The following is a 24,440-nucleotide window of genomic DNA, read 5'->3' as shown; positions in this document are numbered from 1 at the left end:
CTCATTAGCCCATCAGCTAACACTGCTACTGAGTGACAGGTAACTGAGCTTTTATGTTCGCTACTATCTTGTATCTTTCTTTATTTCTCTTATAGATCTCACTTTGACAACATGAGATGTCTTATCTTTATTTTTGATAGAATGGTGGAGAATGATGCTTTTGTAGAAAGTAGAGATAATCCTATGGAATACCCTGTGGTCATACATCATCCTATGCTATCAGTATGACTCAAACGATGGTGTCACCCCAGCAGTTTTTGTCTCATGTTAGAAACACATCCACATCCATATCTGAAAAGGCTTAAAGACACATCCTACACATCCTATACTTTTATTCTTAATGTTACTTATGTTTTTCAGTATTATAAAATGCTATTCTACATGACCACATTCAATGTCTATTCCTGACTTAATCAATAAACAATCAATAAATTTTATGATTCTTTAAATGCCCATTACAAAGATTTGTTGTCATAGTGCAACTTAATGCAATGGATAAATAACTGTGGTGATAACTTGACAGAAAGCTTCTGCTGTTAAAGGTATGGCGAGAGGAAGCTTGAAGCTCGAAGCTTTTAATGAATGCTATGTTATCCGATCTTCACCACCGCCCTTTTTTGCGCGGTTACCTGACGGAGGTTCCTGGTAACCTTCACATCATGCCAGGCATTGTCATTAAATTTCCCATTGACAGGCTCGACCAGGGCCTCGAAGGCCCCCGAGCCCAGGTTGATGACGAGCGAGACGGCACCGTTCTTCAGCGACAGGTTGACGTAGTCGGCGGATTTGCCTGTGTGGAGCATGAGGCCGTTGCGCTGCAGGGTCTTGAAGGAGAGCGTGATCTCGTCGCTGCTGCTCTGGATGGGGTTGGGGGACAGGTCGTAGCAGAAGTACTCCGAGCCCTTGAAGGTCGCCACGTACTCTTCCCTTACTGAAAAGACACGAGGGGGGAGGGGGAGGGGAGGAAGTGGGGGAGGTGGAAGGGTGGTGGAGGGATGAACTGGCAGTTAAGATACATGGTGGTTTTATTGAAAGCATGATTCATCAGAGGATTTAGACGTGCTAAAGACTGAAGTGCTTCGTTCATTGGCTAGTAACAGAGAGAGGACTTACTGTCAGTGTACCGGTGCACAGCTCCTTTGGTCCAAAGACTTTCTAAGCCACATACGTAGTAAAGTGAATCGAATGCAGAACAACTTACCATTCATGACTTGTACTTGAGGCTCAGCCATTGACTACACACACTCATGCGTGAGTCAAAGATCATAGTCATTCAGCTCATAAGTGAAACCCAGGGTACTTGACCATGATCATAAATATTGCAGTCATGCACACCATGTCAACACTACCAAACCAGTCACTGAGACTCTCTAATGACATGTTCATGCTGAAGACCTAGAGAAACAACCTGGCTGAGACACACTCGCCCATACATATGGCATGCACACACAGGCACACACACAAACTCAACAGTCAACCATTATAACAACGTGAAGCTCCATTACTTTTACCAGTTGCACACCAGTAAATACTGAGTTACAGTGCACTTAGTACCCCCATTATATCAAAAAATGTTAATGAGACACACTATCTGCTTAATGGGCAATTCACAATACACAATAGATCCAAATTACCATGAATCGTGGTATTTTCAACACAATTAGGTCAATGTACTAATTTACAACAGGATTATCTAGAATATTCTCAAGTGGGAAATGTTGAGGGGTATCAACAGTGCTGCTTGTCTGTGCTCTGCAGTCTCCAGAGGAAGGGGGGAAGAGGGAGAGAGAGAGGGAGAGAGAAGGAGAGAGAAGGAGAGAGAGACAGAGGGAGAGAGATGGAGAGAGAGGGGGCAGAGAGAGAGGGAGAGTGAGAGGGAGAGAGAAAGAGAGAGGGGAAGAGAGATAGAGAGGGAAAGAGACATAGATAGAGAGATAGAGAGATGGAGAGGTATCAGCGGAGGCAGCGAGTGCCTGGAGCTTAAGGGTGGGGCTGTGTCTGCTTCTCCTCCTCCTCCTCTTCTCCACGTAGCTGACTCAGCTGTAATGTGACACTGCACAGGAAGCTGCCCACAGAGTTACACCAACAGACAGGCACACGTGTTTGTGTGTGAGTGTGCATGCTCTCTCTCACACACACACGCATGATAATTCTGTCGCTGAGAGCTACAGCGTAGTGTTAAACAGCCCACTCCAATGCCAAGTGTGGCAGAGCCATCTTGAGTGCTTTATCTGTGTTCCATCTGGATCTTCTCCAATGTGATTTCTTCACTATCTCTCATCTCTCCACTTTGTGCTTAAATCAGATTCCTCTCCACTCCACACACACTCACAGGAAATCCAATCTCCAGCTCATGTGACATTCATGGCAGCAAGCCCATTATTCAGGGAACACGCTCCTCATCAAATGGCTCCATTTCGCGTGTGACATTTTGACAAGAAAAATGGAGCACAAATAACCAAGCGCGTGTGTCTAAACTCTCCATCCCCTCCCCAGCTCCACGCTAGGGCTGTATTCAGTCATACACATTCATGTTGACGACTTGGGCTTCACGACCAGTGGCCAGATGGTGAACCTGCACGATGAGCACGAATGCAACGTATGCTTATTGTATTACCCACTAATCAAGATCAATTATGAGCTGGAAATGCTAGGGCTGGCTGTTTCTGTGTTGCCTTTGCTCTCTTTAGCACTTAGATGCCACAGGCGACAGTTTTACCCCCAGGATATGGGTCAAGGAGAAGGTACAGCACTGTGGAGTCCCTACCTGCAGGGAGGCAAGCTGTTGTACCTCTTTGGGGCAACAGTGAATTTCAAATTTTACAACATACATCCAGCTGTTGGCTTGATGTGAAATGAATATTCAGTACCCCAGTAAGGGTGACTGAGAGGAGTGAGTTAGTTATGTGTTAAAAATAACCTCAATGGTGATGTCACCATTAATTGATTGGATTGTTTGAGCCTTGTACCAATGCCACACAACAAGTCTGTCTCATTAGCATTGCTTTAGGGGAGGACTCACTATTCACTTACTTATTCTATTCCCATTATCTACATAAGTTCATGAGTATAAACCACTGCTGTTTCACATATAGACTACATCACACAGAACAATAGTGAAATGAACCTGAAAATGACATTTTAATGAAAATGGATAATGGCTTGACTTCAAATGATATTTGATGATAACTGATCGTATTACCACAATAAATGCTTGCTGATCCCAATCAAACCTGACAGAGTGTGTCCATCCACCAATAAGAACACTAGCAGAGTGTGCCCATCCACCAATGAGAATCCTAGCAGAGTGTGCCCATCCACCAATGAGAACCCTAGCAGAGTGTGCTCATCCACCAATGAGAACACTAGCAGAGTGTGCCCATCCACCAATGAGAATCCTAGCAGAGTGTGCCCATCCACCAATGAGAATCCTAGCAGAGTGTGCCCATCCACCAATGAGAACCCTAGCAGAGTGTACCCATCCACCAATGAGAATCATAGCAGAGTGTGCCCATCCACCAATGAGAACACTAGTAGAGGTTGCCTATAGCCCAGCCTGTGTCCAGCCACTAGTGTCATTCTGGGATGCAACAGTTTCTGTGGAATCATGGCTGCACATTCACAGTGGGATTCAGCCCAAATTTATTTATTCTGTTCAATACGAGTAAGTCTTAAAGGCGACTCTTGTGAGGAGTATGTTCCTATACATTTGCTCTGAGGCATGCGGCAGTGGTCTGTGACAAAAATCTGTTTAATTATGCTCTTTTCATGTCACAACAGGTGCAATGAGAGCAATTCCTTTCTTGTTCTTTTTTCTTTTCTGACAAAACAGTCATGAAAGAAAGCCTTAATTAGCATGTGTGCGCAACTTTGGCAAATTGCATTTTTTTCAAGGAATGTTACTTCCTCTCGGAGTACTTTTAAATTCGTTACTTTTTACTGGAGAGGTACTTCTAATTTACTTAGGGGTTGCATTTTGTCAGAGGCAGTTCTGCATGAGTAGGATTTTGCAGTGCAAGCATGTTAAATCATCTTAACGTCATAGCGGTACACTCCTTAATGGTCTGCACGCTTCAGTAAGGTAAGTCCTTTGCTCCTTGTCACACACTAAAATTCAGTTTTAAAATGGTTGGTGCTTGCAGTCTTGGGACATTTTGTCCTGAATGTTTCACAGGTTCCTACAGTGTTATGGAGGTTGCGTTTCCTGCCACTGTCCAGCAGAGCAGGGGAGTGGATTTAGAGTGGAGAGAGATAAATGGCTAGCGGCTAGCGGCTAGTCCACAGAGGGAAACTGCACTGCCCTCTGGCGACACCAAAGGACGAAAATCACTTACCAACTCATTCAAGTTGCAGCTCTGCACGTCCTGAGAAGGAGCTGTGTGGTCTGGTTCTGGTGTTTCACGGCAAACGGGACCACAGTGTCTTACTGCAGAAGAGTTCATTCACCACACGGCGTCACACAAATTGGCGAATAAGTGAATGAGTGGATCGACAGAGAGATAAACAGAGAGAAAATGCTGCTCAGAGTGAGTAAATCTCCATCTAGGAGATTAGAGGTATGGTGCACTCTATGGAAAAAGATTTCTCTCTCTCTTTCCCTCTCTCTTTCCTCCTTCTATCTCCACCTGTCTCTTTTAGAGAAAAAGTCAGTCACCATCATTTCACATATGGATATATAAAAGACATGCTCTGACCTACATGAAACGTGCCCTTCCGAGGCCTCTCCTCAGATCTGAGGCTTTGATACAGGTGCCAGGCTGCGATACGACTGGTACGTCCCGCGTTACTGCGCATGCTCAGACTCATCTGGTGACTAGGCCTAGTTTCTACACGGATACACTGAACCGCTCATGCCATGACTAGTACAGACAATAAGTTCGTAATGCACGAAGTGAGGGAGGAGAGAAATAAGTAAGCGGTTGTCATATGCGTTTGTGCTTACACCTTTCTCTCGCCACCATAACACACCCACCCTCTTCACCATTTATCACCATCCCTCTGCATCTTTCCTATCTTCACACCTCCATCCACAACACCTTCAGCCCGTGCAGTTCCCTGAACAATTTGCACTCGGTGTGCACACGCACGGCTGTGTGCGTCTGTGTGCGCGCCTGTGATTGTGTGTGTGTGTGTCTGTGTGTGTGTGTGTGTGTGTGTGTGCGCCTGGGTCCATGGTAATTGTGCGCGGAGAGTCACCTCGCCTCCGCAGATTTAAATTTAATCGGACTCTGACGGAGGCCGGGAGCGCGTGCAGCGCATCGTGTGCCGGGCCGTATTTCTGTATAGTTGGGTCGGGTGGGGTTGGGTGTAGTTTTTGTGGGGGTTTGGAGGGCGGAGGGGGGGCACGCGGAGGGCGGGCACATGCGCCCGTGCCACTCCCGTCTGGGGCCGGGATGCTGGCAGAGAGCAGTGTGCCACGGTTAATGAGGGCTGCTCGGGTGCTGTAGAAGAGTCCCAGTCTAACGACCGCAAGAACAACAGGAGTGACAACAGCAGCAGATAATAACACTGCAATTACCCAAGCTAAATATATACCAGGGGCTACGGACCACTGACGGCAACAACAATGCTATTAAACAGAGTGTGGACCGCTGCCTTGGTTATGCTGACACAAAGATTCTACAGCTGCTAACGAGGCCCTCATGTAGTTAAAGTAAGACTTAATACATAACACAGCTCTAAATACAAAAGGAAATATGGATAGAATTTCAAGCAGGCTGACTGCATGAACATTTTTCACTTGTACAGAAGTATCACACAGCAGCACAAGTGCTTTGTACATTTCCACTGCATCAGTCTGCATGTGACAGATTATTAATATTAGTGTCAGCTGTTAGCATAGATGAGACCCTTGGAGACATTCTAAAGAAAGCACTGTTTTTAAGAATCCAGTTTCACACACGACTGGTCTCTAATTCCTATTGCTTGATATTGATTTATCAGGTGACTGATTATCTTTCACCTTATAAATCAATATCTGTACATTAAAGATCGCAAAAAAAAAAAAAGATCAAAGCACAGCCTGGCACATCAATGGAAACATCACCGAGTCATTATGAAACATTCCAGTTAGCGTGGCAGGCATCAGTGGACCTGCTGCGCTCATTAGTCAGATGCAAAGCTGATAAAGGCAGTGAGAGGAAGACTTACATATCAGTAATGTCTCTATCCAGGCACCCAAGGCGGTGCTTTGGTGCCGTGATGGGCGGAGCTAACACAGGCTACGTGGGCGGGCAAACGCAGGCTTCTACACGATGGCATCGTAGTTCTCTTAAACACTTGTTAATTAAGTGCACAGAGCCAACGAGGCTTGGTCTCTCCCAGCTGAACCTCCCAACGCTCGTGAGCAGGAATACAGTGATGCGGTCGCGTTGTGGGGAAAGACGAGGCACAACGAGGCAGACAGGAAACAGCGTTGTCTCATCTCCCATAGTGAGCTGTGACAAGCACCATATGATGACATATGAATATGCATATACACAGGTTGGTTTTAAACCCGCTGCAAATAATGCAAATACGAATGCTAATAAGAATGCAAAGAATGTTACTGCCTTCATATCTGATCCATAAATGTTTCTCACAGCGATTTGATACACCGGACCAGCCTGCTCTGAGTGGTTCTGCTTTTACATAAAGCAGGAAGCTTATATCGCTGACAAAGTGTGTGACACATTCACACGTGAGAGAAAACCAGATTTCATGTGATTTGAGCCGAGAGGATCATGTGCTGTCTGCCTGTGCTCTGAATCCGCATACAGTGTCATACATTCAGTCAAAAGATATCAATACTGTATTTATTTGAAACTTAATTAGAATGTTTTATCTGTGGTAGTTTTTGATGCAGCCACCCATGTGGTCTGCACAATTCTGTCGATGTAGCTCAGGGCCCATTTGAAGAAACCGTTTGAGTTGGAGCAAAGCCTCGGTTAAAGACGTTCATATCCACTCCTGTGACATTGGGCTCAGCTCACGGCTGGACACAGACGGACCTCATTCGTGGCCCCACACATTCGCTGCGTAGGTGTGGCCAGCATGGCGAGCTACACGGACACACACACACACACACACACACACACACACACACACACACACACACACACACACACACACACACACACACACACATAAACCATACCTTCTCTACTGTAGGCACCTCTGCCTCTGCCTCTTTTCCAGCTCAACTTTTGAACCCCTGTTCAGATGTATAGACTCAGTGTTTAACTGCCTGCCGTTCCCGTCCTGGTGCAGGAAGAGGTACACAAACACGCCCGTGGAGCTGCATAAAAGTCTTCAAGCCTCATATCAGGATCTGCGAGGAGATTTACTCCGCCCGGGCTCCAACAGCGGACCCGGGACCTGGGGGGAAGAACCTTTTGCTTTCTTGTTTTTTTTTTTGATGCCATTATTCAGCTGAAATCATCTGCACCTTTTGTGCAGTTCTCCTTGGTGCAGCAGGCAGTGAGAGCTAGCTACCTCTCCAGAGCATCACGCCAACCCCCTCCCTCCTCACCCAGGCCCTGCCATATGGTCCAGTGTTCTGCCAGCTCGTACTCCCCCTGCGCCTAGAATTCACTAGAACTCACAGCACCTCCTGAGAAAGGGTGAGAGAGAGAGAGAGAGAGAGAGAGAGAGAGAGATGGAGGAGAGAGATGAATTGAAACAAACTGAGAGCAAAGGAGGGCGAGTCAGGCACAGAAGCGAAAGAAAGCAGGAGGGCAGACATGCCACAAAAGAGTGAGAGAAGGAGAGAGAGTGAGAGATTAAGAGAGAGAGAGAGAGATGAGAAAAGCTTCCGACAGGTAGTGAAAGAGAGAGGGAAGCTTTGTAAAGCGAGCGCTGTGTGCTGGCTGAGTGTAATTTGACGTAATGGCTGTGCTGTGAATGTGGATACATGGCTCAGTATTGATACCAAGCAACAAGGGAGGCGGGAACTCGGCTCTGCTGGTCTCACGGCAACGCCACACTGCCGAAGCACGAGTCGTCCCAAACTGATGAAGTCACGTATACTCCTCACACACGCTACAGCGAGCCAACAGACTCCAGGCCCGCGGCGAACTCTGGCCAGACTGGGACAGGGCGGTCTGTAAATATGTGGACGACACCACCGGTCCTGTCGTGTCTGCTGTGCACACCGGCAAACTGGACTCGAAACAATAGGCGCGACGTCACGACGCATGTTGCTCCGGCCCGATGATGCCACAGCCGTCCGGGGCCGGAAGGAGCCAGCTTGGCTCCGCTCTCGGGGTCAGAAGGGCGGCACCTGCTCGCCACTCCTTCCGCGGCTGGAAGCGATCGGATGATAGCGGAGAGCTAGCTAGCTAGTCGGTGGGAGGGAACTGGCTTAATGACAACGGCTAAGAGAAAAATGGAATAAAAAAAAAATATGCACGTCAGCTTTAATTTGGGGGAGAATGGGTGGTGCTGGGTGATCCTATAGGAATCATTGCCAGGGTTATAACTTATAGTCCGATTATGAGTACCACCCAGTAATTTATGGACTGTGGGGTATGTGCTCTTTACTATAAGAGTTAATGCACCAATTATGGAGTCTATTAAACGCTTGTGATTTTATTGTGATCATAAAGCCCGCAGACGTTGCAGGGCCCCACGCAGAGGCACAGAGCAGAATGTGTCACCGCCACATCAGTGTGCCACAGTGTGAGATCTGGACCACCACCACCACCAGGCAAACTACTCCAGCAAGTAGCAGTCTGTCTGATGCTGGGGGAAAGGTGTCCTCTCTGCAATGGTATTTTTAGTACGTTTAAATATGATAATACAATTCAGCTCTCTCCTCTGTGTGTGTGTGTGTGTGTGTGTGCATGTGTGTGTGCGTATGCGCCCATGTCTTTGTCTGCATGTCTCTTTCAGCCAGCCGGTCACAGATTGACTATCCACACTCTCTCTCATAAAGACAGCCCTGTGTCTAGAGGCTGCTAATGGAACAGAATCCATAGTATCTCCATGGTCATCACCTTCCTTTCGATGTTTTCAGTCCATGGCCCAGAAAAGCTGGGATCAGTGCAGCAGCCTTGTTTCCATCCGCACGCACTGCATGATGGGCACAGGAGAGGTGTACTCTCACACACCAATATCTCTGCAGCCTGTCAGCAGTCTAAGAGCAGTATCTTAACACATCCTTCTCTCTCCTATTCCCTACCCTCCTCCTTCCCTCTGCCCCTCCCTCCCTCGCTCTCTCTCTCCCTAAATCACTCTCCCTCTCTGTCTAATAAGGTTCTGCGTCCTACCTTCCTCTCGCCTCCTCAGGCCGCTGACTGACTCACTGGCTACAGCGCAACACTGGCAGCCATTTTAAAACCCAAGATGGAAGAAAAAGGAAATAGAACACCACATTGCTACACATGGTGACACTGTGTGTGTGTGTGAGAGAGAGAGGGGGCTTCCCACACACAAACACACTCTCCAACATGTGATTAACACATCAGTTCACCACACACTCCCCATGTTTGCAGAGTGCTGAGTCTCAGGTATACTGCTCAAATAGGGAGGGATGTTGTTGGCAACCATTGGTGGTAACTGAAGAGCAAGAGTGTGGGGTTTATAGAACTGAGGGTTGACAGAGCTGCAACCACTTATTTCACGCCCGTGTGGGCGCACTCCCCCCCCCTCCCCCCCCCCCCCCCCCCCCCCCACATGCCTGCCTGGTGGATCAAAGCAGCGGGTTTAAGCCGAGCACCCGTGGAGCTCGTGTGTAGCAGTGGCGACAGGACCCATGATGCAAAGAACATCTCCCAAAAACACACACATACACACACACCAAACCAAACAAAAGCCCACGGCACACACCACAACGTGCCACCCCGACCGTTAGACCGGTTCACCCCCGGCCGGTGCTGCACCCGCGTCGCTAGCCGGTCTGCCCCACCTCGCCTCACCCCCGTACACCAGCCGGGATGAAGAACAGAAAAGCCAGAGCCGGTGTCTGGAGTGTCTGGAGTGCTCGTCTCACCCCAACACACTCCACCACAAGCCCTTTATAACAGAATGGGAGGGGGAAAATATCACAGGACAAAAAGCAAAGCAAGGAGGGAGGGACAGAGAGGCAGGGCTATTCGTATGGTAATGAGAGTGTGTGGGAGGCCAAGAGGAGCAAAAGGACGATGCAGTGAAAGCAATCCCATTCCCAGGTGGAGAAAGGAGTTATGCTGGCCTCAGCCTCCTCCTCCTCCTGACACACACACACACACACACACACACACACACACACACACACACACACACACACACACACACACACACACACACACACACACACACACACACACACACACACACACACACACAGCACTTCAAGTAGGTTTTTATGAATAACCCCTGATCCATTACAACACATATACAGGCACAAACATATGCATACACACACACACACACACACACATACACACAAACACACACACACACACACACACACACACACACACACACACACACACACACACACACACACACAGCCCCTAAGATGAGCTGAGGGAGAAGACCTGCTGCTCCCCGATAAGCCGCCAGCACTCCTCTTCAATTAATCTACATAATTTTGCGTCTTTCAAATATCAAATCATCCATTTCATGCCTCGACTGTTTACTTACTTGCCAAAGTTAAAGTCAAATGGTTTCGATGTCAGAGCTTGTCTCTCTCACTCACTCACGCTTCATCCACTGACTGTCTCTCTCCTGCACATCTCCGCGCATCGTGGTGTGAAAGGAGTTTGGAGATGATTGGTTTGTACGGTATTGTGCTATAGAGCGGGCATGTCACATCACACACGTCTGCCATGGGAGTCCATTCCAGTAGTACGTCTTGACCGGGATAAGACATGCTGCACTGCTTGCCGTACACACACACACACACACACACACACACACACACACACACACACACACACACACACACACGAGTCTGACGCTCCACATCTCCTCTCTTGCCAGTATGGGACAGAAGTATGGGAGGTCAGTGCGTGTGATTGGGTGGAGATAGAGTGGAGATTGGGTGGTGTTCTGGGTGAGTTAGAGCCAGAAGTCAATGCCCTGCATTCTCCTTGTTCAATTCTACTCTCCATCTCTGCACAGAGACTGGCCTCTGATGACTGGGGACAAGAGACAAAAGTTATTTCACACAGCAACAGTATCAAATAAGAGAAAAAAGAAATGTAATTCACCCTTCGCGGTTCATGGTGGGAACGGGTCTGTCTTACAAATACTGGTGTATTTGTAATGGAAAAGCCATTATCTCCATTTTTGCCCTGAGGTGAGTCTTTACTACACACACACAGCGAGAAAGGCCATTTTAATGACATCCACCATGAGTAACACGCGCCACAGAAATCTCAACAGATGTCAGTTCCTCGACAGCAGTAATCACAGGCATATGAACCACGCTGTGTGGACTAGCGCCACGCCAGACCAGCCTGTCCGTCAAACACCAACGTGAGGAGAAATGCCCGACAAACCATAGCAGCCACGTGACCAGAGCTCGACAGTGTCATCAATTACCCGGTGAAGAGGTGAAATCCAGTGAGCCTGTGCCGCTCCTGGGAAAGACGGCTTCACGCTCCGGGTCCCAGCATGCCTTTGTGATGCACAAACGTTAAATGTGCTTCTACGTGGCCTTTCCTCACAACTAGGGTCATACGGAACCATCTAACGGATGCAGATAGATTTCCCTACTGACAAAAAGCCCCGATGACGCTTAATTAAGGCAGTGCCCAACTGCAACATCCATTAATGAATCCCAGCAGCAATATCAAGCAATCAAAACAAAACATCAGAATGTGCTAGAATAGTGACCAAAGATAGCCTCGTTCAGGATCCGTTCGAGCATCAGGAGTAAAAGCTCTTCAGATGAGGTGTCCTCTCCTGCAAGGTTCACTCTCAGATCTGCGTCTCTTTCCTGCATCTAATTATATTTTCTGCAGTTCTAATTCTAATTCCTAAGCACACTACAAATGTGCCACTGAACCCCCCCCCCCCCAAAAAAAAATAATAATAAAAATAAACATAAAACAATTTTTAAAATTACCAGGTTACAAGGTGATAAAACCAGTGGAAAGTAAAACTCCAGGCCATCACATTACATCCATGAAAATTGCAAGACAATGAACAATAATGTTTTGCTAATTACTGCTCTGCCATTGTTATATATGTTCTCAAATGGGTAATTAAACAAGACAAGTAGGATTGAACTACTAAAATCAAAACTGCAGGTTGATTTACAGCAACAATTCTTTGGTCTCACAGAGGGATTAAAGCAGTGGCTTGGTGAAAGTTCAAATTCACACTTTTTATTTACTTGATGTGTAGTGTTTATATTTGGCCAAGATGTTTGTTCTCCAAAATGTACTGTATTGTGCACCGTGGCAACCTGAGTAACGTAGCGAACGTGTACATTCATAGCAGCTGCATACTGAAATCATCACATTCGCCTGCAATGAAAATCCTTTGGCTAAGTAACAGTATTTGTTTAAGAATTAATCTATAACAGACAGCATGAGTCTGTAGTTACGACTTTAAAAATATTATTTGTGTCACAGGCAAAAAACTTGCAGACACAAAAAGCAAAGATGCAAATGTGAACATCCAATCGAAGCGTTTAATAAAATAACAAAACTGAGCACAAGCCTGCTGGAACGAAAACAAACAGCCAGCGTAACTCAAACGGCCGACAGTCATACAAACACAGCAGGCTTAAATATGAAGAAACAGAACAACATACCCCAGGTGGTGTGGACAAGAAGGCACAACACACACCACCTGATGGAGGCGTGGCGAACGCGCAGTCAACAACAAAACGCCATTCAAAACATAAACAAAACGCCATGTGCTCACCGCCACCGCACGCCAATAACTACCGGAGGAGGGACGGAACCGTGACAGTTTGGTAAAACTGACTTTGGGGTCAAAATGACAGACAGTAGCAGGCGTGCATTCTTCCATTATCCATTCTTGCCAAGACGGTCTTGCCAAGTCAACGAACACATAGGCAAGTGCATCTGTGACCTTAAGAGCTGAGAGGGTGTGATGATTTTGGCATTCTGCGGTGGAAGACTGGAGATGGCTGTCAGGTCTACCGCTTCAGCAGCACGCCGTCTTAGAAAAGATCACCTTATGCATCACACGTTACCTTCAAAGGATGGAAATATTAATAAACCCATGATGTAGTTTCACGAAGCTCTATGTGAATTTTTGAGGTCTTCTCATTGCAATTTATATGTGGTAAGTTATGCTATATCTGTGGTAACCGATTGGATATTATGTGCGAGTTTATGTGTGTGTGTGTGTGTGTGTGTTTGTGTGTGTGTACTGTGTACTCATTTCTTTAAAGTGTTATTTCTAGTTTTGACAGGATCCCCTGTCTTCCTTGGGAGAGAAGCAAAAAAAAAATTAGCAACTATAAATAGAGGTGGCAAGGATAAAGAGAACTAACAACATGACACCAGAGAAAGGGAGAGGGGGACAGAAAAGAGAGAAAGAGATAAAGAGAGAGATGGAGGGAGTGGGAAGGAGGAGAAGAAGGAAAAGAAAGAAGAGTGGTGATGGTGTCTGGACACTTGATGAGGAAGGAGGAGGAAATAACGGCAGACCAGCAGGGCCACAGTCAGTGCTGTGACTGACACACGTCTTCCATTATCAGACTCCGCAGGCTCCGGTCCACAGCCCGGCTCCAGCGAGCGTGAGTCACCCAGCCCCGCGGCCCAAACTGGCAGCCTCTTTGAAGGGGAGGAGAGGAGCGTGCTAAGCCCTTCTCATGGAGCAATGGAAAAGAGATTATATTTTAGCCACCTACTGAAGAGCTCGGCTGTGACTGAGGAGACAGTCTGTGGGAATTTCAAATGCTTTCTTCTATCTCATCACGTTGGGACGACACGCACGTCCCACACTGCAGATGATGAGTTTAGATATGCACATGTATGTTAACACACACACACACGCACACACACGCGCACACACACACACACACACACACACACACACACACACACACACACACACACACACACACACACACACACACACACACAAGAAATAAAACTACATTGAAATTCTGCTGGGGCTTCAGTACATGGACAAAAATCACCTGTCTTTGTATAGTGCAAAAGAATGAGTAGAAATGCATTTTCAGCCTGTGTAGATCAAGCTCAAGTTTTATTCCTGTCTGTTGATGTAAATAAGAAGCTGGACACAGGAAGTACGAGGGTTGCGGGAGGCACGGAGCCCAGACGATGCTCCAAGCTCCACAGTTGCAACATGGAAGCCTGGGAATTTACAGGCATGTCATTAGATGAAAGTGTTGGTCATAAAGCATCACTGAATCAATCCCGGAGCTGTCGTCAGTCTGGTAAACACTGCGCACGCTCCCTATTATGCCGGGGATTAATGGTGTTGACAGAGTATTAACTCACACTGAAAGGTAAACAGGAACACTATGGACAAATGCAGGGGCTGACACTGAACCAGAGCCCACTGAGGATAAATCCTCTCTCAGCTCCAGTAGGGCACGAAAGGAGAGAGAGAGAGGGAGAGGGAGAGAGAAAGAGAGAGAGAGAGGGGAGAGGGAGGGTTGAGCTTTTGACTTTGAAGAGGGACAAAGGGGCATCAGTCTGAAAAGCCCTATGGGTAGTCTGGGTAACGGTGATGAGATGTGTGTGAGGTGCACGAGCACTATGAGACATACAAAGAAAAAAAAAACACAGAAGGGGAGGGATGGAGAAGACAACTGATTTAGACAGAAACATGCTAAAAAAAAGGGCAAAGCCTTAGAATAGCAGAATGGAGCGCCGTGTGTGTTTAAAATGGCTGAATGGCTGAACGGATGGCGGTGTGTTTAGTATGGCTGCCTCGCCTCTCTCCCTGGTGAGCTCCGTGGCTGTGGTCAAGGTCACGGGGCCTATTCTGCATGCGGCCCCAGCCCAACATCGAGCTGCTCTCCTGGTTACTGTCCAGCTGTCAGGAGCCCGTCCAGGGAGGACCAGCCCCAAAGGTCACTCGGCCCCGCCCCCCACCCCACTCCGCACCCCCAACTCAGAAACGCCACATATGAACACAACAAACACACTGGACGTCCAGTGTGACTGGCAGGTCGGGGCAGAGGAAACACACGATGGCGAGTCGTCATACCACAGGACTTCTGCCATAGTTCTTCTGTCAGAGCTCAGGGCCAGCGGGCCCCCATCAGAACCACCCCGAACAGCCTTCTCAACATCTTTCTATCTCTGTTTACACTGAACAGGTATTTGTCCAACATTACTACACGCATGAACCCTGCAGATCCCTCTTTTGTCGGCTAGAATAATCATTAGGTCATCGGTCGATGCACACCAAAAGTAGACGTCTTTTTCTATGTAAGTGCATTAAGTGTTGTCTGCAGGAGCAGTCCTGACCCTTAAACGGCGTAAACGGCGTTCCGTGGTCAAGCCGCCGGTCTCATTCCTCCACAGGGTCTGAGTCACTGCCCGCCGTACGCAGGGTGATGAATGTGTGCTGTCTCTGTGTCTCTGACCGCTGCCGAGCACGACAAGGTAAGCAGTGCTGCGGCTGGAAGACCGGGCCGTTCCGCAGGTCGGTTGAGCCTTCCTGAACGACCTAATGCCCCCCAGGGACTGGCTGGCCACACCCGGCCGAGGGGATCTCCCGTCCCGGTCTCTCTGAGCAAAGAGGAACCGATCCGCACCTAATGAAGTGGTTAGCACCGAGAAGCGGCTTTCCGCGTACGGCTTTCGAACTAGTGACACGTACACAAATGCGCCCCCGTCCCGCGCCGTGGCTCTGGGCAATACCTCGCCTCGCTTTCTTTCTCATAACAAGTGAGTCAACATGCGCTGAGACTGCAAGTGCTTCAAAAGGGGACCAGCGCGAGTGATAATGACAGAGAGGAAAAAACAGCAGGCAACTGCAGTCAGCAGCAGGCAACATAAACTAATTAGAAAGTGTTGCCTTGGGCTTATCATGTTGAAGGGGAAGAGATTGAATCTAATGGGAGGTTTAATATCAGTAAACAGAGCGCAGCACAGGAGAGGATCAAGAGCTTTGTTTTAAAATGTATCTCCATTTCTCTTTTTCACTCGATATTACACCCTCCCCACCACCACCATCATCAACCCCCACCCGTACCCCCGTCCCAATATCAGTGGATGAAAGACTCTATTTGATGTCTGTTTGTGTAATGTATGCACTAGCGCAGGACGTCCGTTAACAGAGATCCATGTCAGTCGTTTCCCCATCATGCGGCTCCTGGAGTGGAGTTGTGCTTTGGTGAATCAGGACAACTGTCCTGCTGGGGGGACGGCAGCCGGTTGCCAGCAGATGCCCCCTTGCCCACCAAAGCTGAGGCGGGCGTGTATCAAAGTGGCGAAGGGCCCGAGCAGCATGTGCTGGGCCTCAGATAAAGGCTTTAGCCCGTCTGGGGAGTTCCGGCAGGAGACCGGGAGCTTTTCCGTCTCGTCACGTCTGGGTCACATTCACGCTCGGTGAGGCTTTTATCTCTGTTAGCTCACCTTCTTCTCAAGAGTATAAGCATCTTTCTCCCTCTCTTCACACACACACACACACACGCACACACACACACACACGCGCACACACACACACACACACACACACACACACACACACACACACACACACACACACACACACACACACACACACGCACACACACATGTGCACACACACACTTAATGGACTCCTCTGGGTCAGGCACAATCTGGTCGAAGGCATGTGCAAGCCAATACAAAGAGCAGATTACCATCTCTGCAGTCCGTTTGTACTGCCCACAAACATTTCATTATGTGTGCTGGGACCAGTCTTAAACTGTGTGCCAACTGTGTGTGTATGGAGCAGATGGGTGCGGGGAAGAGACCAGTCACAGAATGTGTCAGAAATACTCCCAGGGAGGAATCCAGTACCTAATTATTTCTTGGTTGCACGGCAACATCCTTCGCCACTGAACCTGAAGGAACGGTTTGCGCGGCGAAATCTGCCTCTGCTAATTGACCGCTTCGATCTCCCTCAGCCCAGCGTTGAGTGAGCGTGACATTCTTCAGGATGTGACAAGCCACTGACGAATCCGGATCGATGTTCAGGAGTCCTTCCACAGACATGTTGCTCTATTAATGCTAATCAATCAATGCAAGTACATGCTTCACCCAAATAAAGCAATCCCCAATGTCTTACCAGAGTCTCCCCAATGTCTCACCAGAGTCTCCCCAATGTCTCACCAGAGTCTCCCCTACGAGGCCTGGCCATTTTGGCTCACTGCTTGGAGTCCTCATGGCCCCTCACAGACGTCACCTCCCCAATTGAAGGAGACGTCCACTTCGGCTCAGACCACCTGCTCGGATGTGTGTGTATGTGTGTGTGTGTGTGTGTGTGTGTGTGTGTGTGTGTGTACGCATGTGGTGTATTCCCCCGTGATCCCGCTGCACTCTGGTCTGATTGGTTCCTGCAGCGCTGACTTCTTCATGTGCAGCGTGTGTCCAGGTCTGCGCAACTCTAACCTACCCGACACTCTCGCCCCCCGCTGGCCTACGGAGGCGGCGCAAGCATCCACGCTCCACCCGAGCGCTCCACCCAGACTCCTCCCGCCTCTCCCAATACAGCTCGCTCCATCGCTTACAACTCCCTCTCTGCGTCTGTCAACACCGCGTTGGCCACTGGAGTCGTTTTCCACTCCGCTCTTCATCCCGGCACCACCCCCTCTTCCTTTTCTTCTTCATTTGCACACCCCCCACCCCACTCCACCCACCCCCACCTCTCCCTCTCCACCCAGCCCCCACCTCTCCCTCTCCCAGGTGGGAAACGCTCCACGCTTGGCTGCTAGAAAACTAATTTGGGTCATCTTCGATAGCACCAGTGTTTCTATAGCAACCCCATGCTTAGGGGCCCCTATCAGTCAGTCACTCCAGGGGTGTATAGATCTGTGGTGGAGAAAATGTCTCGTGTCTGCGTACGTGTGTACGCGTACGCGTATACGCACTCTCTGTTTATTCAAGAGCTGCTTTCACTGAGCTACTGTGACAAAGACCAATATATTCAAAGATGCTAAAATGAGTATTGTGGATACAAATTCATATTTACGTGGACAAACATATACAACCTTGGATAAATACGGTCATTGTAGCCATTGATTTCTAACCTTATGCCATGTCACAGCAAGCCATAAACCACAGAAGTAAGTCTATCTGAGTATATTTAACAATCCATTCTAGTTTGTGGTAAGTGTGGGGTTTGGAGTTTGCATGTCTGCAGGTCTGGGCTTCTCGTACTAGTATATTAGCTTGCAGTCCCTGTGCAAAACTAAAGAAGCAGTTTGGACATCAAACATGTCTTGGCTGATCAACTATATTTGACATAAGGGGGAATTTTAAGGGGAAGACTAATCTTCTAACAGTTCCTCTTCAGAACTGGGTGGTGGTAGTGGTGGTGGGGGGGGGGGTTGCGTGTGTGGACAGGAAAGCACATCAGAGAGTGTGTGCCTAAGCACATATGTGTGTAGACAGCTCCAGCTCTGCTGAATCAAAATGGAGGGTGGAGGAAATGTGACACTGTTCTTTACCTGTGGCGCCTGATGCTGTGGTGGCCATCCTATAAAGACTATACATCAGCCAGCCATAGCCCCACAAGGGCTGACATGAAGGGTGGAGAGATGGATGAAAAGATGGCAGGAAAGAGAGGCAGAGAACGCATACATGTAGATGGGGAGAGGACCCAAACAAGCGGAAGACAGGTAGACGATCAGAAGCAGCAAGACAAAGAGTAAGAGAGTGAGAGAAAGACTGAAAGAGTGAGAGAGCGAGAGAGAGAGCGCGGGGGGGGGGGGGGCACTCCTAAACCTTCACCACGTTTTAAGAATGTTTCTTTCATTCTTGTCATCATGACTAAATGATGCATCTCCTGAATAAACAACTCTGCCTGATGCACTAGCGTGCTACCCAGGCTGGTTCTTAGATGTGACGGCCATGGCCTACATATGAAATACATTCGCAAGGACGAATGAGGGATTTGATCTTTAAAGTGGCATGAATCTGAGCGAAGCAAAGAAACTATTTAAAGACCAAAAGATTCCCAAAGGTCCCCTGAGCCCGGAGAGCCCTGGGGTCCATGTTCTCTCTGGTGAGTCACCTCAGCATTACTGGTGGAGCAGTGGGCTTGTATCACTGCATCACTGCATCACTGCACTCCTCAAATAAAACAACACACATTATTTACAGTGAACTGAAACTCCCACTAGTTAACACAGCCTGGAAACCAGTTAACCATTAATCAAGTTAACACACTGATTAATGGGCCATTACATTACATTAATCTCTCCAAAAGAAACACATATGTGTATTCACACACACACACACACACACACACACACACACACACACACACACACTCACACACACACACACACACACACACACACACACACACAAAGCCATCAGTGCCTGTGTGACAGTAATGCACTAAAATCTCATTGGCCACGATGCTGAGGACAGGGTGTAAACAGATAATGGGATCAGGATCAAAAGCAAAAGCTCTCTGTCTGTCAAGCAGCAAATAACACATAAAGAGAGGAAGAGGGAGAGAGAACGAGAGAGAAAGTGGGAGAGGAAGTGAGATCAATAGAGAAGGAAGAAAAAAGTTAAAAAAAGCATGAAAAAGGAATGAAAAGAGTGGCGTCAGAGAGAGAGAGAGACTGAAGAAGAGGAAGAGGCACAGAATGGCCGCTGGTATTCTCACATGTCCATGTCATGTCTAAGCCCACAGAGGCTTCAATCATAGCAAACCCATCAAAATGTGAATTGCTGACTGAAAACAGATGAGCTCACATGTATGAACACACACACACACACACACACACACACACACGCAACCTCTCTCTCTTACACACACACACACACACACACACACACACACACACACACACACACACACACACACACACACACACACAGCCTCTCTCTCTCTCTCTCTCTCTCTCACACACACACACACACACACACACACATACACACATACACACACACACACACACACACAACCTCTCTCTCTCTCCAACACACACACACAACCTCTCTCTCTCTTTCTCCAACACACACACACACACACACACACACGCACAACCTCTCTCTCTCTAACACACACACACACACATGCACACATATACAACCTCTCTCTCTCACACACACATGCACACACAACCTCTCTCTCTCTCTCTCTCTCTCACACACACACACACACACACACACACACACACACACACACACAACCTCTCTCTCTCTCTCTCTCTCTCACACACACACAACCTCTCTCTCTCTCTCTCTCTCTCTCTCTCTCTCACACACACACACACACACACACACACACACACACACACACACACACACACACACACACACACACACACACACAACCTCTCTCTCACACACACACACACACACACAACCTCTCTCTCGCACACACACACACACACACACACACACACACACACACACACACACACACACACACACACACACACACACACACACTTTCAGAAGGCTATTTTAGCTCTTCTTTTTTTGGTTTTGTTGATTGTTTGTTTGTTGTGTCTTTGGAGCGTTCATTTCCACCCACGTTGCATTTCTCATGGCTCAGCTCCTTCCAGCGTCTCACATCTCCCTGGCACAGGCAGGACCAGCGTTTCCACGGCTACACTTAGAACCGGCTGCAAACCGCGACACTGCCAAACCGGAGCAGGAGCTGCAGACGCCCAAACAACCACCCAGGCCCCCACACTGCGATTAACTAACATCCTTACACTTCTCCTCCCATTCATGGTGTGTGTGGTGGGAACAACCGGGATGTATTGAGCAGGAAGACACAGTGTCCCATCCCACCTTCCCTCTCTGCTCCTCCAACCTATTCTGTAATCAGCGACTCGAACGACGCTTCTTCCACACTCCCACTCATATCTCAGCTGCAGCCGCAGGCCCACTCGCTCCGCAAATCGCTGGGCTGCGCACAGCAAAGCCGCAGCTAAAGGTTCCTTCTGATGTTGTTTGCGCGCACTCGGGTCGAGCTCACTCTCCCAGAACGAACTCACGCACGGCCTCGCCTGAAACAGTGAAAGGCCCGAATAATGATGAGGCTCGTAAAGCTTGCTGTCTGTGTGGCTACACCTAAACATGAACTCAGATGTATAATCAATTTTCCTCGAACGTATTCCTCGAAACATGAACTCGAACGTATAATTATTATAAATATTCCTTGAACGTATACCTCTAATCATCAACACAAATGCATAATCACCATTCCTCGACTGTATAACTCTTTCTTTCATTTGCCTTTCATTGCTTCATGCAAGACACAGACAAATTCCCCTCACACTGACCAAGGTGATGAACAAATGCTAAAGATTACAGCCAGCAAGTCTATTTCTTACTTCACAAAAATGACATTTCAAAATGATCCGCTGACAAAAGCCGTCCTTCATGAACACGCTCGGTGGAAAGTAAAGGCTATTCATTTTCAAGACGCTACTTAGCAGCTACAACCAGTCAAATTAACGAACACTTCTGCGCTCCACGGCCCTGCACTCCCCGCTAATCTCTAAGCACTGCCTCCCCTCCTGCACATGGCCACTTACCATTTGACACCCTGGCAACTTTTCTATAGATCTTTCCGATATTCCTACATATCACCTGTTATAACAGATCCTATTTGCCGAGTGAGGTGGTAGGCGGCAGGTGAAGGCATGAGTGTAAGGATATGGTAGCCTGTCTAGAGACTAGGTACTAGAGCCTAGCAGACTAACTGTGAAAAAGGAAGTGTGATAAGAACAGCATACAGGCTTAGATACAGCAAATGACAGATGAAGTATTAGTCAGTTAATCATCCTGTCTGCATGTGTTCTGCGTTATCTGCATATCTGTATGCAACTCCTCAATCATCTGAGCGTACATCTGTCTCATCTGTCTATCTCTCTCTCCCTCTGTCTCTCTCTGTCTCCCGTCATCTCTCTATCAGTCCACATCTCTTTCTCTCCCCCTATTCCCCTGCTACTCACCACTGCCTCCTTCTCTCTCTCTCTCCTCCGTTATAATATGATTTATTTATACCCTTTCAATTCCACAGAGACGGCCCTGTTATTTCTCCTCTCCCCCATCAGTGAATGCAATCGTATGGCTCTATCAGCCATGGTGATTTGTCATTATTTAAACCCACGTTTGCCTTCACGTTTCCCAGCCGGATGCAGGCTGCCTCCCGCCCCGGCGTCTGCCACACCTCAGCACCATCTCAATACCTCATTAGTCCCATTCACAGGCCGGCCTCAAAATAATAGCTAAACAAAAGAACAAATAAGATAGCAATGGGCCGCTTTGCCTCACCATATTTCAGTGGAATTTATCTTAATTACAGAACAGCAATCTCACCAGGGACAAAAAAAAAGGTTACTGAGGTAAAAAAAAAATAAAAATAACAATAGCTCCAAAGTAGCTGTTATTTCTACCGAAGATGGACTTGATTGAAGTTTTTAATTAAGTGCGGCCGGGAACCACCCGTGACCATCTCGCTCATCCCCTCCCCCACCCCTACTGTGCTGGGGAGTTCAGTGAAATCATTCCACTTCCTGAGCATCCTTCTCCCCATCCAATTACCGCAGGGGCCTTCTCTGCCGCGCGGCCACTGGCCCCGCCACGTCCGCCCGCATCTCCCCGTCCCGCTCACGGCCACCGGCCCATTCAACAGACATCTTGATGAATGAAGCTCTACCAGGAGCATGAACACTATATTCTGCTGCAATGAATTTCCCCTCTTTTCCCTTCTCCACAAGCCACTCTCCATCACTCTCTCTAACACTCTCTCCCTCTCCAACACACTGCCTCCCCTCTCTCTTTCTCTCACTCCCTCTCTAACATCCCACCCTCCTCCCTCCCTCCCTCTCTCTCTCTCTCGTACTGACCTTGCAACCTGATTACGGTGTAATCCTCTCCCCCTGTGACATGTCCTGGGCTATTTCAGTGGGTTGCCAGGCGACTGGGACTGCCTGGGACCCCCACTGGAGGCGGTGGAGGGCGGCGTGACCGCAAAAGCTGCATACACTGCGCTCGCCAAGACTAGCATCCTCCATCTTAGAATACTCCACCACCACATGCTGCACGCCACACACACACACACACACACACACACACACACAGGAACACAGCGTAACATCCTTCACTACACCGAACTCCTTCACTCCATCTCACTGTCACTTACTCACACACAAACACACACACGCACACACACACACACACACACACACACACACACACACACACACACACACACACACACACACACACACACACACACACACACACACACACACAGCATCCATCTTAGCATCCTCCACAGTACAGCTTTGCTCTCCACTCATCTCCAGCCCACTGTAATTATTTCACACACTCACTGATTCTGATTCATTCCTACACTCCCCCAGTGGCACGAGCTGCCCTGGCCATCGCTCTCCCTTCCCAATGACATTCCACGGTCACTCACTCACATTCACACACTCACTCAAACACTCACTCACACACTCACTCACAAACTCACACACTCACTCAAACACTCACTCACTCACTCACACACTCGCTCACTCACACACTCACTCAAACACTCACTCACTCACTCGCACACTCGCTCACTCACACACATTCACACACTCACTCACTCACTCACTCACTCACACACTCACTCACAAACTCACACACTCACTCAAACACTCACTCACACACTCACTCACAAACTCACACACTCACTCAAACACTCACTCACGCACTCACACACTCGCTCACTCACACACTCACTCAAACACTCACTCACTCACACACATTCACACACTCACTCACACAGACACACACACACACTCACTCATTCACTCACTCACTCACACACACACACACACTCACTCACTCACACACACACTCACTCACCCTCACACACTCACACACTCACTCACTCACTCACTCACTCACTCACTCACCCTCACACACTCACACACTCACTCACTCACTCACTCACTCACTCACTCACTCACACACTCAATCACTCACACACTCTCACACACACTCTCTCTCACACACACTCACTCACACACACTCTCTCTCACACACACACACACTCCCTTGCTCCCTCACTCGCACCAGCATCCATCTTAGCGTCGTGCTCAGCAGCGCTGCCTCTCCATCTCCAGAAGGCTGTGTAATTAACTCACACACTTACTGATTCATTCCTGTCCTCTCTCGCTGACACCCACATCCATCTCTGTGTTCCCACGCAGCTCCCCACCACACCTCCCCACTGCAGACCCCCAGGGTGGCCAGCATGTCATACAAATATCCTAGCCACTGTAGGGAGTGATCGTTCCTCTCCAAAACACCATACCTCTTTTACTCATCTGTGCACTGTACCTATAAACAATC

The 24,440-nt window shown here is 48.3% G+C and overlaps 1 protein-coding gene across 15 annotated transcripts in view; it reads right to left on the bottom strand.

The window, feature by feature from the left end:
* Positions 1-24,440, bottom strand: part of nrxn1a (neurexin 1a) — a 127,945-nt gene that overhangs the window by 75,028 nt on the left and 28,477 nt on the right. For all 15 annotated transcript variants that reach the window (XM_076999677.1, XM_076999673.1, XM_076999678.1 and 12 more), the window contains one exon: positions 630-931. In XM_076999677.1, coding sequence (XP_076855792.1) covers positions 630-931 — 302 coding nt within the window. The remainder of the gene's footprint in view (positions 1-629; positions 932-24,440) is intronic.

The sequence above is a fragment of the Brachyhypopomus gauderio genome, chromosome 3 (assembly GCF_052324685.1).
Source record: "Brachyhypopomus gauderio isolate BG-103 chromosome 3, BGAUD_0.2, whole genome shotgun sequence".
In the NCBI taxonomy this organism is placed as follows: Eukaryota; Metazoa; Chordata; class Actinopteri; order Gymnotiformes; family Hypopomidae; genus Brachyhypopomus; species Brachyhypopomus gauderio.
This window is presented reverse-complemented; position numbering and strand designations above follow the sequence as displayed.